The 17,361-nt window shown below is 35.6% G+C and overlaps 1 protein-coding gene across 2 annotated transcripts in view; it reads left to right on the top strand.

Moving 5' to 3' along the window:
* NEDD4L (NEDD4 like E3 ubiquitin protein ligase) overlaps window positions 1-17,361 on the top strand; it is a 195,929-nt gene that overhangs the window by 152,816 nt on the left and 25,752 nt on the right. For both annotated transcript variants that reach the window (XM_075138130.1, XM_075138131.1), the window contains 5 exons: window positions 7,119-7,250; window positions 7,747-7,866; window positions 10,381-10,578; window positions 11,920-11,997; window positions 14,092-14,146. In XM_075138130.1, the coding sequence (XP_074994231.1) occupies window positions 7,119-7,250; window positions 7,747-7,866; window positions 10,381-10,578; window positions 11,920-11,997; window positions 14,092-14,146 (583 nt within the window). The remainder of the gene's footprint in view (window positions 1-7,118; window positions 7,251-7,746; window positions 7,867-10,380; window positions 10,579-11,919; window positions 11,998-14,091; window positions 14,147-17,361) is intronic.

Here is a 17,361-nt window from a genome sequence, read left to right on the forward strand (position 1 = left end):
AATATATGCGCTCTTAGATAATTTGTTTCAGGGAAAGAAATATAATTTAGACTTGATATGTTTCCTATTTGTAAGTGGTAATGTCAGATCTTAATTTCGGTGTTGATGCATCATTCTGTAATATTGTATATATATTTATTGCTTTTTGAATTTTAGAATCAGAGAAGCATACTTGTATTTTGTTCCTGCAAATAGCAAACTTTTTTGTGTCCTTGCAAAACCTGCTTGACGACTTAATCATTAGATAAAATGCATGCTATATCGAACTGTAATGTAAAGGTCTTTTGTTGGTAGAGCATCTTGTCTTGATTATACTTTTTAGAGCAAAATATTAATATTTTTCTGCAAATAACTGAGTTCAAACTTCACTGACTCATAATTAATACAGCTATATCAAAGATGTTTTACCTAATTGCATTGTAGCTTACCAATGGGACCCTACCCCCCAACTTTGTCTTCATTCAGCGTGCATTTATACTCTGAAATCCAAATCTGCAGAGGACTTAGGACTTAAATAGGATTCATGCATTTAAATCCAAAAGCATCATCTTCAAAGGTTGCCGTTCTCTTTGTCCTTTAGGCACCTAAAGTTTCTAGGCGTACAATCTGTCAGTAGTAGAAGTTTCTAGGTCACTTTAGTTTTGCTTTCAGAATCCCTGTAAAACCCCTTATTGGCCTGGGACCCGCAAATTAGACGGTCTTCAGCCTCAGTCCCTAAAGAAGCACAATTCTGCAGGCGTGCTGGGAGCATGCCTAGCACAGAGGCACAGGGTTGGACTGCACAAAAATGCGATGCTGTGGCATCTTAAGAAGTGATGATGCCCCTTTTTATAACTGGCTTCGTTGAGTTACTTAAGAGCAACAAGCACAGAGTTCCGTGCCTTCCTACATGTGAGATGATTCAATCCACATGGCTCTTTCAGGAATAGTCCCAGAGCAGGACTGTCTTTCCTCTTGAATCTGTTTTGCAATGAGAATGGAAGACGCGTTGCGCTGGCGAGGGAGCGATAACCATGCTTGGATCTTTAGCCTGGTGACCAACGCACCTGGCGAGTTGAGCCTCTTCAGGAACAGCAGTTAAACCCGAGAGGGGCATATCCTGATTGATTGCTCTAATTGCTGTTGTTTTGTGTGAGAGTTGATATTACTGTCATAGCAGTTACCATCTGTTTTAGTGTGTGACTAAAGTAGGAAAAACTCTGTGTTGATTTGTGGTTTGTCTTAGCAAAGACAAACCTGGGGGGCCTGAGGAGGCTATTAAAGGGCATATTCATGCAAACCAACATTACCTGATTTCTTTCCCCCCCCCATGGGTCCAAGTCTAAGCATTTAGATAGCTCATAAGAAATAGATACACTGAATATTATGTATAGCTGTAAAAACGTTACATCTGCCGAAGATATAGCACGGCTGACTTTTTATGTTGTCAGTGACAGAAGATGAGTAGATTTGTTACTTGAGTGTGTGCAGTGAAGTAGGTGTTGATGATTGTAGATGAAGTGCATGTTTGGGTAAATATATCTGTGGTTATTAACCACTTTGCTTTTCAGGATTTATGTATGTTTTTAAGTCCCCAAGATCCTTTACCGTTCCTCTGTGAAGGCTACATTGTAAAACTAGGCTGTGCAAAACATAAGTTAGTGCATCATGTGTCCCAACGTCTCTATTCTCGTGACATTTTGTCCTTAACCATAATACTCTCCCCCCGCCCCCCCCATTTATTTAAGACAGTTGTTAAAAAGTGTTCAGTTTTGGGGAAAAAGGCTCTTGATAAATCTCTGAAGTTTCTACTCTATGTGGTAGAATATCTTTTACACTAGTATCTAACATATGGAAAGGAAGTTGAAGGGCAAACTCTGTTTTGCAGATTGCATTATGGGTTGCATTAATGCACAATGAATAGTAAGGAGAAAGGCTGCTGACAGCTGATTTATTTTGACAGTGTGTTAAAGAGAAAGGAAAGATCAGGTGGCGTAACTAGAGCATCTTTCTTGTGTTTCTGTATCCTCACAGTCGAAGTTGATGATTTGCAGCATGCCATCATATAGTGAATAGATTGCCTATTATTACAACTAAATGATTCAATTTTTTATTTTAAAATCTCTGAATTATCCACACCTTATGTTTACTCTGTACTGTAGACAATACTAACAGCCTGAATAGAGCAAACATGTAAGAATGTGTAGCAGTCATCCAGTGGTCCAGAAAATCTGTGAATCACTGTCAGCCCTCTCAATTTCTCCCAGATTAATCAGTTACCTTAATTATCTAATTTTAACTTGAACATCGTCTGTGGACTGTTTTCAGGCCACTTACTGTGGCCTTATTGACCACTGATTAATGATTTGGAAGCCACTAGAACAGTCTTGGAAAAGGAAGTCTCCTTATCATTGCCTGCCAGCTCTGTGAACTAAGACAAGTGGAAAAATAGCATAGTCTTTCCACCACTTGACTGTTTAGGAAAGAAATAAATCGGAGTCTCATAGTTTGTTTCAGTGGGTATTACTTAGTTTCCTCATCTGTTTTCCTCTGTTTTCTATTTCCTATTGTAGTATGTCAACTTTCTGACCCATTCAATATCTTTTCTCGTTTCCTTTGTTGATTATCTAGGCAGTTCTGCAGTTCATTGTGTCAACTATGCTTTTCTCTTAAAAAGCAAATATACTGACTTAAGCAAGAGTCCTGGGAAAAAGTCTTAAGAATATGAAGCAAGGCAACAAGACAAGAATTACAGTTTATTACTTTGCTGGAGCAAAGAATGTAGAGTGTAGAAAAAGAACGTATGCTCAATTTCAACATGAGCCTTCAGAAGCCTAAAGAGAGTTATCAAGTTCGACTGTGTAATGTAATTCACGTCTTCCATCTTTGGGTAGTAATTTTCCACTGAATACATATTTTTAAATGGAGTCATCATAAAACTCAAATCACTGTTTGTAAGGACGTGGAAAGAGTAACTTTTTTGCTTGCTTTGTGGTTAGTGTGGTGAATAAAGCTAAAGATCTAGAGACAGAGAGTCAGCTATGCAAGTAGCCTTAGTTGTAGCTTAATACTTCTCATGCTCTTGTGAGTCTGCATAGTAACTGGAAGTATGGACAGTATATACTTTAGGAAAAGAAAATATATTTTGTAGTAAGATGTAGAATACTTGCACTGAGAAATCTAAGTAGTAAAATAAGGAAAAACAGTGAAACTCTTAGCGTTTAAGATATTAATGAATGGATTGCAGATATTGAACTGGAAACTGGAATCATCCTTAGCCATCTAAGTTTTACCAATTAATTTTGCATTCATCCTATTCATCCTATCTATGCTGTAAGTGGTTATAGGTTTTTCTTATACTGTCAGCCATAATGCAGTTGCTAATGATTTTTTTTTAAATCTGGCAAAAAAAAGATTTCCTTTAAATTAATATAAATTCAATATAATTAAAAATCTGTTTGTGATATTTCTCACATGACTTGAAATTTCAGTCCTTTTAAGCTTTTACTACTCTTCCTTTTACTGTTAAAGTATCATTTATTATAGATAGCCATGACAGATAAGAGGAAGAACATACCCTGAATTCCCAGGAGACCAATCTCAATGTCTCTTTAAATGTTCAGGGCAATGGTAAGGTAGGAATAACACTTTTTCATAATGTGTTGGATTTTTAATTTAATTACAAGGATTAGAAATTTTTATGTTAAATATACTTAGCTTTTTTCCATCAGAAGAATGGTCATCACTGCAGTTGTTACTTTACCGGGAAGACTCCTTTCTAAAACTAGAAAGCTTCACAATTGGTTTCTAACCTATGTTGAAGGTATCTGATAATTTTCAAGGCTGATTCTTCCCTTGGTTTTATTTTAAGATCATACTAAAAAAGTTTAAAGAGTCTTCCTTAATAATCTCTTACTCATGTTGTATTCCAACATTCATTCCAAGTGCTCATGGAATTCAGTTTGCATTCACCTAGTGAGAATTTAAGAGCTCAGAGCCATATATGAATGTTAATACTTTGTAGGACTGAGTCTTCAGTCTTTCATCTTTGCCAAAATCATTTGCCCGTAATGCTGATCTCCTTCTGCCTGCAGTTAGGCTGCTTGTATATTAATCAGCCCTGAAACAGAGGCTGTGTTTCTGGTGGTCATATCAAATATGGGCAAAATACTTAAAAAAGAGGCGGCACCTTTTGCTTACTCTAAATTGTGGATATCATTACTGTGATGCATATATGCCTCTGCCTACAGTGGTTTAACTCAGGCTCCCAAGGGCTGGATGAAAGAAAACCCTGTATCTACCCCTAGTTCATTGGCTTACTCGTTCTCTTGTAGTACGTCTCAGCCTCACATCTCCTTCCAGAGTTTGTGCGAGTGATCAACTCTTCCCAGCAAATATTTTCTACATCTAATAAAAATATCGGGATTGATGCTAAATCATAGTGTTACTGTGTAGTGCTGTATTTGTATTGACTTCCAAATTTGAAGTTGGCTTTCAGTAGTTAAAGTGACTCCTGTTATTAACAAAATGAGCAAAGACTGCATATGAAGTGGCAACAAAATATCTAACGTCGTGCACAAAATTCAGTCTGTATGCTCTGTTTCTCCTTTATCTAGCACAGCAGCACATCTTCTCCATGAGATGCCCTGAAATTGCAGAAGTGACAATGATACACCTTCATGTTTGATACAGGGTAACATGTTTTCTGTGGAAGAAGAGAATGAATGAAAGTATGACTGTAAATGAGAATTCTTTCCATTTTGGGCTTACCACCTAAAAAGGGTTTTTTGGTTTTGGTTTGTTAGGTTTTTTTTTTTTAAGATGTAAAGAATACTATTGTCTGAAATAAAGACATGACTTTGACTTCTGCAGTAGGCAATTGCCTTAAATATGTAGTCCTTCGCGAAGCGAATTGGATTAATGAGCATTGGAGTAATTTGACCTTTAGAGCAAAGGACAGTTCATAGTATGCATGTGTTTCTTAGCCTTCCTCCCTTGTTATGTCCAGTAACTGTCTGTTGTCAGACATTTGGTTTTACAGTCAGTCTTTCTTCAAACCATGTTTTTAAATGCAGCATCCTGCTTCTTTCAGGAAAGGTCTTACAAAAAACGTCTTCTCTTTTCCAAGCAGTCTAAAAAGAGTTCATAAATGTTCTTCTTGTAAGCAGCAGATTGTTGGGGGTGGAAGGGGCAGCAACCAGAGCTGCTTTCTGCATCTTGGGCATTGATACAAGTCCTTTCTCTAGCTCCGATGTCAGAACCATTTCTTCCCAATCTGACATTGGCATTAACTATTGCATCAGCTCAAGAACTTGCAGCGTTACAGAAAATTTGATATTCAGGTGCAACAAGCACAATAAGTTTAGCAGTTCAAGTACAGATTTTGCCTTTCTGTCTGCTGTGCTGCTTTGCAGTTCTACCTGTCAGCATTTAAACCTGAAATTCTTTAAGGACCAGTAAGTTCATATTTTACATCCATAAGAAAAATGCCACGTACATTGCTACAGCCCCTTCAGGGGAAGCCATGATAAAAGCAGACTGCTAGATGAAGGTGTTTTGGTTTGTTTTCTTAGCACTACAAAGCTGCCTATTTCTAAAGGAATTAATGTTATTGATGATGAATTAAAGCACTGCACAAACTGATAAGACAGTGCAGTTCAAGCACTGTTTTTTACTCTGTCATGTGATAAAGACCTTTAGGTTTTATCATCCTTCTGCTTTCAAGGCAGATATTTTGAAAGAGAAAAGTAATCTCTAGCATTATAGACTCCTGATAATTGATGTATGAATGTATATTTTAATGTGATGAATGTAATAATTAAACCAAATGCATCTTGAACCAAAGATCTAGACATAGATACTGAAAAGCACCTTGCACGTGCTAAGTCTTTGATGCAATTATTAATACATGTGCTTCATTAGAGAGCAAAAATACTGTCCTGCAGAATTTAGCAGTTTGCTTCTATCTGCTGTGAATGACAGAATTCCTGTATCTCTCTAGCTCCTAGTATTTACATCAATTACTTGAGAAAAACACCTATCCTGAGTTTTCTGATTTTCTTGTTTGCTTCACTGACAGCCAGGATACCTGTTCTTAATCTGTTATAAAAGCAAGTGATGTCTTAAGAGGAGTCCCAAACTAGAAAGTGACTAAGCTTAATAAACATGTAGATTTATGTAGAGGGTATGCTCTAAAAACGATAACTCCCTGGGCATGCTCTCCTTCTAAAACACGTATTCAGATGCAGACAGGGTCAGTGTTAAAAATTCTCTCTAGGCTATTTTTCTTCAAGAAGCTTTGCTGTTTGTGCTACAATGCATTTATTTTTTTTTCCTCTGTATGTCCCAGCAAAAAATGTCCAGTTGGTTTAAGCATTGAATATTTTCCTCACAGGAAGTACACAAGACAACATCAGCAACACGCAATAATATAATTACTGTGTTGAATAGTGACATAACTTGTTTAATGACAATTCGTGCCTTTGGCATTGTTATCGTTATCTGTGTATGTTCTTTAGAACAATGTCTTTCTTGTGCAACTTCTAGTAAAAAAAATCTTTCACACCAAAATTTGGGCTCCAGTTTGGGGTGTACCTGGTGTCTTCAGGACACCTAACTCTGAATGTAACAAAATGGTTGAACTTCAGTTTTTGAACCCACAATAGTTTCTTGCAGCTGATTCAAGACACCCTGTGGTAAAGAAAAGAACAGAAACTTGGGAGATCTTGACTGGACTGCACAGTTACTTCAATTCTTACTTACCCATACTAATAAAAGGAAAAAAAATCCACCTTTTTAAGGAAAAATCATTAAAACACCAAGTTCCTTTTTGTCATTATGTATAATCTACAAATTAAAAAGTTTGAGGGCGTATAAGGTTAGCTGTTTTCTGAACAAGATACCTGAATCTGTGCAAAAGTGAATCAAAAGTTCTGTTGTGAGAAAAAATGATCTGACTCTAAGGTATGTGAAGAAGAGCTGATATTAAATGAAATAAGAAACCATATTTTTCTATATGTTTGTTGTGTTTAAGAATGTTTTAAGTTAACAAGTTGGTTTTTTTTAAACAAGAGACTTATGAAATATTTTTTTTTTTAGCTATTATAAAATAACAATACAGTAATTTCTTGCTTGAACAGCCTTCAGTGGCCTATGTACATACTACACCAGGCTTACCTTCAGGCTGGGAAGAAAGAAAGGATGCAAAAGGCCGTACGTATTATGTCAATCATAACAATCGAACCACAACATGGACACGGCCCATTATGCAGGTATGAAGATCTGGTATAATGCTCAATTTAAATAGCAAACACTTAGCATGTATTGAGTATAATGTCAGTTGAAGCAGCTCTTCAGAACTCTGAAATCAAAAAAAAAAAAAATCCTAAGAATTGTCATGACAACTCAGGACAATCATAAATTGATCGGGATTTTTTTGTTACTACTTTTAACTATAGTAAGGTGCAGAGTAAGTTGATTGCTACAATGGAAGGAATATACAGAGAGGTACATGTGAACTAATAAAAGGAGGCAAATGCATTCTTAGGATTGAATCTGAAAGTTGTGTTGATCTCTTAATAGTATCATACATTATTTGCTCTTCCAATGGAATTAAATTAAATACTTGATCTTTAGGAAAGTATATTTAATATTTTAATGATAATAAAAATAATAAAAAAATAAATAAATACATCATTTTTTAAGTTCCTAACTATGGATGATCTGTGTTTTTGACAACTTGCTAACTTAGTTTTCCTTCTGAAATAGCTTGCAGAAGATGGCATGGTTGGGTCAACAGCAAACAGCAGCAACCATTTAAGCGAACCCCAGATAAGACGGCCTCGTAGCCTCAGTTCACCCACAGTAACTTTATCTGCTCCACTCGAGGTGAGAGACGCTGATACCAACAAAAATCACTTATGTCTGATGTCTCATTCATTGTAACTTCTTATTTCCTTTTTAGTTACACAACACAGCCACTTTTCCCTGTTACTGATTTTGCCATAATATATTGCTGTTTTCTTTAGCAGTTTTCCATCTGGATCTTTATGTTGTACAATAGTATTGCTTAACTTTTATGGTCATTGAATGATGTAATATATATGTGATTATTTATTTTGGTCAGCTAAAACATAATCTGTGTGCATGTCTGAAATATATGTTGTTGTGACTCCCTTCAAGTGCTCTGAGTGTATAAGATCAGAAATATTTTTTTAAGTGGAAACATTTATTGTGATGCTGATATCTTTGAAAATAATGCACACAGTTGAGTTTGGAAAATCTTTGAATTAAGATACTGCTTGCATTTTATATTCCTTGTCTTTCAAAAGGACATTTAATTTCTTTTAAGTATCTTTAAAAGTAATTCAGAATAGTGTTGAATGATGTTCACTGCGACATATCTGAAGAATAACTGAAGTGGCTTCTTACGCAATCAAAGACAATGTGTGTTTTACTTCTGAAAGTGTGGTTAAAACTCTTGAATGAGTTAAACATGGCTGTGTTGAGGAGAGTAAATTCTTAAAAATTTCTTCTTCAGACTTGAAGTATGGCACCTTATTTGTCCTCTCTCACCGTCTCTTTCCTACTTGTGTCCCCTTTGCCCCTGCAAAAGTTTGCCAACAATCAAGTGAAGATTGTAACATTTAGTTCATTTTATGCATTGTTCTTCTTTGTTCCTTATACTGAAAAGTACTCAAACTATTGAGCAAATTGTTAAACAAAGGTAGGATTATTGGACAGATTGTAGTGAGGTGATTATGGTTCATATTTAAAATAAATTATCTGTACTTATATGTAATTCAGATAAATCCTTTAACAATGAACTACTTAAAACTACCCTTGCCAGTGTTAATTTTGAAGACCAAATTTACTGTAATTTAAATAAATTAAATTTAAAAATTCCGAGTATCTTAAACCAAAACATTAAGGGCATTCCTCTCCCTACTGACATTTTTAACAGTTGAGCTGGTGGAATTCACTGACTAAGCATCTGAAACTTGAGTTTCTCAGGGCGATAAGCTAACTTTTAAGGGCAATAACCTATTCCATAGCTACAAAACCTGTATTCTGTTCACTTCAGAATATTCAACTAATCAGTTTGGTGGTTAGTTTGTTCAATGCTCAGAAACCACAAGGGTGCTGAAGAGAACAAACTTGTCTTTTTATACCCACCTCTGAATTAGTTTTTTCTTTTTAAAAAGTAAGGTGTAGACTTACTAATATTAAAATCTTAAAGGATACAACCACTAGAAAAAAAAGGAGTTCAACTTTTTAGAAGTTACTTCCTTTGTTTAGATAGTTATTTTATTGTAAAATGTTCAACTTTTTTGGGTACAAGACATATGGAAAGCTTTTATTTAATGCAAGCTATTTTAAATGCTCCTTTTGAACACTGTAATCTAACTGCATTTTCTATCCAAATGCAGCACAAAACAAGCCACAAATAAGGCTAGAATAATTTTGTAAATATCCATGTTGATGCTTCGTTTTCTAATATAATGCTCAAAAAATAGTGATTAAATATAGGCTGAGTTAGAGAATTGCCAAAATAAGAATGCGTGGATTTACTGAATTTAATAATTAGTAAAACAAGAAGAAAACAAACTGTTACATCAGCCAACAAGAGCATGTTTTTGGAAAGTAACCGAAAAGTACAAATGCAAACAAGATTTAAACATGTTACTTAAGTCTTGTTTTCTGATTGTGATAGTCTGTATTTTCAAAGGTGAGTAAATCTGGATCAAATTCTTCAAGCTGTTTAGGCATCTAAATGTGCAGTTTCCCAGCGAAATTTTAAAAAAACCAAACACATCATGTAACTCCTGTTTTTAACCAATAGGCATTGATCAGTGAAGCAGTTTTGCGGCTGCGATCATTTATTTAAATAAATAAATAAATAAAACCCAACAAAAACCCCCAACTGTCCAAAATCTGTAATTGCAAACCTCCATTTATTTTAGGAACTTGTTTTAAGTTCATATTTAAATGTTTTGTCTGAAGCTATATTTGAGAAATGCATTGAAAAGTGGGTAACATTGCCTCACATTTAGGATACTCTCTTGCATCGTGAAGCACGAAGCAATGCTTTTATTTTTTCCTTCGTAAAATGAAATACTGACATGTACAGGGCAGCTGCAGTAAAATATATAATCAAATGTAAATACTGTGGACATTATCATTGCAGAGGGAAGTGATAAAACACTGTGTCCTTCACAGCAAAAAGCTCTGTATGTTATAAGGAGCAGACCTTAGCTAAGTAAGTTCTAGGAAATCAGTCCCAGCACTTAATTCTAGTATTAATTACATCTGGGATGAAAGCTATTTGCTGTGGTACCAAGTTATTAATTTTACAGTATTGAGTGACATTTGACAAATCTTAATATTTTTAATTTTCTTCAGGGTATCAAGGACTCCCCTGTGCGCAGAGCAGTGAAGGACACCCTTTCCAATCCACAGTCTCCACAGCCCTCACCTTACAACTCTCCTAAACCACAACACAAAGTTGCACAAAGCTTCCTTCCTCCTGGCTGGGAGATGCGAATAGCACCCAATGGCAGGCCCTTCTTCATTGATCATAATACTAAAACTACTACATGGGTAAGAGGAATTCTAGATAATGAATTTTAAATCAGCTGCCATGTTTTAAATGTTTCTATCTCTGTTTTCCTGCCTGTACACCCTCCATTTTATTGTGGCATTTGTCTTGTCTTTAAGGGGGGATTTGTCAACCTAACTTTAAAAAAACACTGATGTAGGAATCTCACTGAATCCTCCATGCAGTCATGCACAGTAGCTATAGACTGGAGCAGCTAATTTCCTGAAATGGCTATAGTGCTGCCATTGCTGCACTCAGAGAAAGGAAAACTTATTTGTTCATATCCTCTTAGATTTTGGTGCATTTGTACATCATATACCATGCAATAGTGTTCTGCATTTTGTATTTGACCTTTTTATACTTGAATAAATCATTGCATACTACTACTGGCCTTCAAATTCCCCAAATATGAGTTTTAGAGGCATACAGTGCAATGTCGTTTAGTTTGAGACTGTCCATAATTGTATTGTATTTCACTGTGACTAGCACTGCTTTTTTATTAATATAATCTACGTTCATCTTCAGTTAACAGAATCCATTTTATTACTTGTTTTATGTCATGTCCATTTCTCAGTAATTCTGCAACTTTGGTCAACAAATTGAAGAAATAAAATTACACTAGGAAAAAATGTCAAAGACAACCCAGCATTTCACATCATCATTGAAATATGAGTTGTACTTTAATTTGTTAGGCATCATTAAGATTCCCAGTGACGACTCTTTACATGACATGTTTTTCATGGTGGTTTTTAGTGGCGTTCCCAGGTGCATGTGGGTAAATTATGTGTATGGAAATCTCAAGCATTTTTTGTCTAGATTTGTCTTCTGTGATCAGTTTTACTTGCCCCTTTTTGCCTCATTTGGACATTGATGTAATAATACCTGTGCATTAATAAAAATGCAAGAAGCTCATTTTCATTCTTTTTGAGCCTTTTTGTGATAGGATGGCTTATTTCTTTTATGTGTTTAAGAGCCAAAATGTGCGTATGTATCTAAATGCCACTTAGGGGAGCGCATGCATTCCTAAGAATAGGGCTGTATTTTTGAAGCGTATCTCTGGATAGAGCACACTTAATGGAGTCAAAATCTTATATCACCCTAACTAACTCTTAACATTTAAAAAATCATTTCAATAGATGAATCCTAATAAAGTATGTGACACATCCAAATACTAAATGTTCTATCACTTTCATATGTTTTGTTTTATATGTTTTATTCTCAAAAAAAAAAAAAAAGAATAACTGTAATGTAGGAAGATTTCTTTTCCAGATAATTCTGTGTTTGACTTAGTATGTAGATCTAACTTGATCTGTTGGATTTACAGTTCTATATTTCTGTTACAGGAGGATCCACGACTGAAATTTCCAGTGCATTTGAGATCAAAAGCATCTTTGAACCCTAATGATTTGGGCCCTCTTCCTGTAAGTGATAATGTGTATGTATTTTAATATATACCTGCTATCTTATGTGAGATGATTTATTATTGCAGTCATATATTGTATGTGGACACATATGTTGCTGTCATCACTTTTCTGAAGATATTAAAGCTATGTTTATATATAGCACCAAAAAGCTTTATTGTGATCTGTGAATCAGGCAGGCTCTTTGAAGCCAGCCCATAGTATTTCTGAAATGTTAGCATGTTTCTTTCCTTATCTAAAGCTTTGAAGAAAGTTACCTTGGTTTTATCTCTGATTACGTGCTTTTAGATAATTACCTGTTGCTAGAGCAGATTGTTCAAAGCGAGCGCTACTAACGTACCACCATACATTCGCATTCAGAAATCTAAATAAATTTTGATTTTTCAATTAAACTTCCATATTCTGCAGAGAAAATTACCATCTTAACGTCAGAAATTTTGTCACACTTGTAACCAAAGCATAATATTGATTTACAGCCATGGCAAATACAGAGCTTTGCTTTGTTTTTAAAAAAATGCATCCTTAATGGCAGAGACTAGTCTATGAAAGCTAGCACTTTTTCTAAGGTGCTGATTTTTACGGTGTAGTGTTAATTCAGCTCGTTGCCTCATATATACTAAGCATACTTTTGAGAAATTGCCATTGAAATTGTACTTGCAACACTGGAAACCTTAGTGACGAGCCACTAATTGTCACCAGCACTCTCAGTGCTCCAGCATGTATTACGGACAAGCTGTCTGCAAAGAGCTGTGCCAGCGGAAGAGGCTACTGTCCCACCCTACAGGACATGGCAGGTTAAATTATTTTAGTTTTAAACAGTTTGAATAACAAGTCTTTAATTCTACTCATTTTCATTGAGCTGGCTTACAGTTTACTTAGATGAACCACTCTGCCAGCAGACCAAAATGAGTGCTGCTTTTGGGCAAGAGTGGTGACAAATGCTACCTTTGGTGAGGGGCAATAACCTCTGTTACCACCTAGGATCAGACATCCTCCTCTAAAACATCCTAAAATCTCACTGCCCTTGTCTTGATTAGCAAAAAGTTTTGCCTTGTATTTAAATCAAGCTAGGCCATTTGTCAGGCCCAGTGTCTTGAATCACTGATTAGATTGAAAACTATGCGCAGCTGAACATATTTACTATGATGCATTTCCTGGTTACAACACAGCAGTAATGCAATTTGTTTTTAAGAAAACAGCTGTGGAAGTAGCTGTTCTTTAGCAGTTCTTCAGATACATTAAGCATGCATTAATCTCGAGGACACATTGCTTAGATTGCATGGGAGTAACTGAAGGGCCAATTTACAATTTATTCTGTTAATTGCAAGAGGTAAAACATGCAGTGAAATCAGGATAGCCTGACATTTATCACTAAAAATATATAATCAGTAACAGATTGAAACTCAGTTAAACAGTCTGTTTTTGAGTGAGGTAGGAATGACTACAGAATTTAACAAGAGTTTCTCAAAAAAGATTGAAATGAAATTTTTTCTCATCTATGTTTTATAGAAGCTGATACAGGTGGAATGTAGAGCGTACAGGTGGAATGAGCGCTAGACTGGACAGCATTGCATATACTAACAGTGTGCCATTTATTCTCCTTGCTATACTATAATCATTTGGAAAATGAGAAAAGGGAATGGATAAAAAGGGTAGAATTGAGGACTAGGTTAGACATTCTTGTCCCCCAGTAATGGGATCCTGGCTTACATATTTACTGTGAATAACCCACATGTGTTTCAGAAGTAGAAGCATAAGCTCTGAAACCTAACCAATGATAGACAATCTGTTCTTTGTGATCATTTCCTCATAGTAGGAAACAGGTATAAACCCTGATGCAAGAAGTTTCCACTTCCAAGCTTTAAAAAAAGTATTTACTGTATTGGATACAGTTACCTGTATAAATAGCCAGTTCTTTGAATCTTCCTAGATTTTTGGCCTTGACATAATGCGTCTGTGATCGTTTTGTGTTTTCTACCTCACAAGCATCTATCAGACAATTTAAGTAGGTGTGGATAATGTATTGCTTCATGATGTGTGAGAGTGGTAGTATTTCACTTAATTTCTCTCTCTTTTTTCATTTCCCAATTCCAGCCTGGTTGGGAGGAAAGAATACATTTGGATGGAAGAACGTTTTATATAGACCATAGTAAGTAAGCGTTCAGGTACTACAGCAAATAGACAAAGGGAGGTAATAAATATTGAAGTGAAAGCTTTATAATTTTACTCTTCATTTAGGAAGCCAGGTGTTGATATGTGGAGACATTGATACCAGAGACTTAGTGCCCTCATACGGTACTGTATATTCACTGAAAGCTTGCTTTTAATTGGCTCATCAAGCTTTGTCCCTCTCTGACTTGTGAAGCATTAACATTTCTTCTTTGTGGTTTCTTTTGTTCTTGTTGATATTTTGGATTCGTTGTTGTTGTTGTTGATGATCCCGTGGCTTATTTGCACTTAATAAATTAAAATACACACTAGGAATAGAAAATAAGATGAGAAAAGATCATATAGCCACAACTCCACATATAGGCACTGGAGAAATTAGCACTGATAAGTACTCTTCCCTCTCTTTTAAGAAGGTCTTGTGGCAGTGCTGATTCTGATCTTATTTCCTATTTATAGCATGTTAAACTGCACCCAGCCCATTAATATTACGCAGTTCTGTTAGTGAAGTTCTAGTGTAAGTGATGTTTCATTGTAGACTTGTCTTATTACAGCATCTCAGAACTACTGTGTGAGTTTTTGTTGTTGTTTGAAAATAAAGCAGCCCAGAAAGGTTGGGTTGCTGCTGCTTCTTCCTTCTTTTTTTTTTTTTAAAGACTTCAGCTGGACTTTTTAATGAGTTATTTCTACTGATGGCATAACCTTCACAGAAATAGCTAACTCACAAAACCATCAGAAGAGGGTACATATGCTATGCAAAACTTAAAGAATTAAAATCTTAAACTATTATACATATTTGATAGCATTAAGTTTTTCCTTCAGTATCAGTAACACTGGCTCCTATGCTTATCTGTAGTTGTATATATGACATTTTTAAATCATTATTAAAAGACTGTCTCTAAAGTAATATGAATTTTGAAATTGTAAAAATGGTTTGAAATAAAAATTAGAAGTAATACACTCGTCAAGCACAAGATTAACCTCTTTCAAACATCAGTACAGAATTATTATTCTTTAAAGCTTCTGTAATTGTTTTTCCCAACAGATATCTGGAAACTTAAATATGGCAAATAAATATGCCACTGAAGAGTCACAGAATAAAACTGTCTTATTTAAAGTATCTGTATAATTGTTGAGCCTCCCAACCTCCCTTAAAAAGTTTTAATTTTTCAGTCTCCTAAATCTACTTCAGCATGTGTTAGTCTCTAAAAGTAAATGGAATGTTAAAGTTGTGCGTCAATTAGAATTCCCCAAAGAATTTATAATTGTTACAAAACTAAATTTATCTGCAGCTGAAATCTCTCTCTGGTCCCTCTTTTGACCTGAGTTTTTTTAGCTTTTTATAGAGCAGTTTTTACAAAAGTTTAGAGGGTTATTTTATAATGCTGCTTGTTTGCAGCAAATATCCTTTTGGTCTCAATCTGGTGCCACACCACTACAAGTGGACTGTAGGAGCAGAGGTGGTGCCAGTGATATTACAGTGGACACGTTGCAGCTCCATTGTGATAATGTTGTGCTCACTATTTAGGGAATGACTGCAAACAGCATTCAGTGCTCAGAGATTTGGCTTGAGCAATCTCAGTAACAGCATTTGTTTTACAGTATCGATGAGGAAACGCGATAACATTTGACCATAATGATAGGTTTGTGACAGAGCCTGCTGACTCCTACTTGTCTCATGGCTAACTTGAGAGCATAGGCTGAAATCAGTCATGGGTGCGATCAGCTGTGCTCACCCTAAGTATGCAAGTCTCGCTAGTCCATTACTATGATAAACTGGCCATCATTTCAGTCATTCTCTGCTAAAGCGATTAGTTAAGATGCAACAAATGTAGTCAGTTTCATTATTAGAATACAATAGAAATGTTGAAAGTGTTAATAGATTCAGCTACTATTAATGTTCTGATTCCCCAGATAAATTTTGTAATTTTCTGCATAATAATCCCATACTGATGTCCTGTTTTTGAAATGTTTGTCTCATCCCTGAGAGAAACTGTAAAAAAGTCTAATGCAACCAGCACAGAAACCTCCTCTTGTGGAGCAATACAAATTGCTATTAAGCATGCCATATAAACTAGTAAAGCAAAGTACTGTTAAAATAATTTAGGTATTACTTGTATCATAGTAGCCTGAAAATATAATCTTTTTAGATTTTAACTGCAAACAGTTCTAATTTCTGCAGCGGTCAATCTTTTAAGAAAAAATACAGTCTCAAGTTCTCCGTGATTTGTCCTTAGCTAGCTAAGTCAACATTATTTACCATCCATTAATAAAATAGTATTCTCTATTCATTGTAGCGTGCATATACTTCTGCATTTCCTAGGAGCCTTGTACGAAAATATGATCTACCTCTTGGAAGGTATCATGAAGGAAAACACAAAGTTTTCCAACTATATGCAGAACAGTTATCAGTGGTTCACTGACAGAGGGATGGATATATTAAATGGGTTCCCCTCAAAGTCTGTCTTGGATCCACCATTTTTCAGTATACTCATTAGTGATTTGAACAATGAATTAGGGGGAATGTACACATTAGTTCAGCAGAAAACAACAGTGTAGGAGAGGTGAGAGGTGCTCACTGAGCAGGATGAGAAATCAGAATGAGTCTGGCAAATTGCCGCTGTAGTGTGAAATAAGATGCTGTTTAATAAGCATTGCAAAGTATTACTCAGAATGGGAATAATTAGCAGAATTTTGGTTGAAAAAGGCATGAAAAATATCATCAACTGAACAGGAGTTAGCTCATCCTGTGATGTATCAACAGGAGTGTCTTAAGTAAGACCTGAAGTAATTCTTCTAATCTCACCAGCACTGGTAATGTCTTGGCTATGATAATACGGTATCTAGCATGGGATCCCAAACTTCAAGAAAATAGTGGACCACTTGGAAAGGGACCAGAGGAAACAGAGGAGAGGAAGGAATCCTCAAAGGCCCTAGAGCCCAATTTATGAGGAAAGACAGAGTATCATATTTGTGTGAAAACTGAAGAGAGGTGGGAGATTTTCAAAAACGTGCTACAAAAGGAATGAATTTGTTATCCACATCCACTTTGGATAAGACAGAGAATCTTGAGCTATGATTCCAGGTAGAGTGGTCAGGTTAGACCCTTCTAGTTGTTGAGGCATTTAAGCCCTGGAATAGCATTTATAATATGAAGTCACTGTCACTGTAATACTCTGAAAAAAATTGAGACAAAGA

The sequence above is a fragment of the Calonectris borealis genome, chromosome Z (assembly GCF_964195595.1).
Source record: "Calonectris borealis chromosome Z, bCalBor7.hap1.2, whole genome shotgun sequence".
NCBI classification, from domain to species: domain Eukaryota; kingdom Metazoa; phylum Chordata; class Aves; order Procellariiformes; family Procellariidae; genus Calonectris; species Calonectris borealis.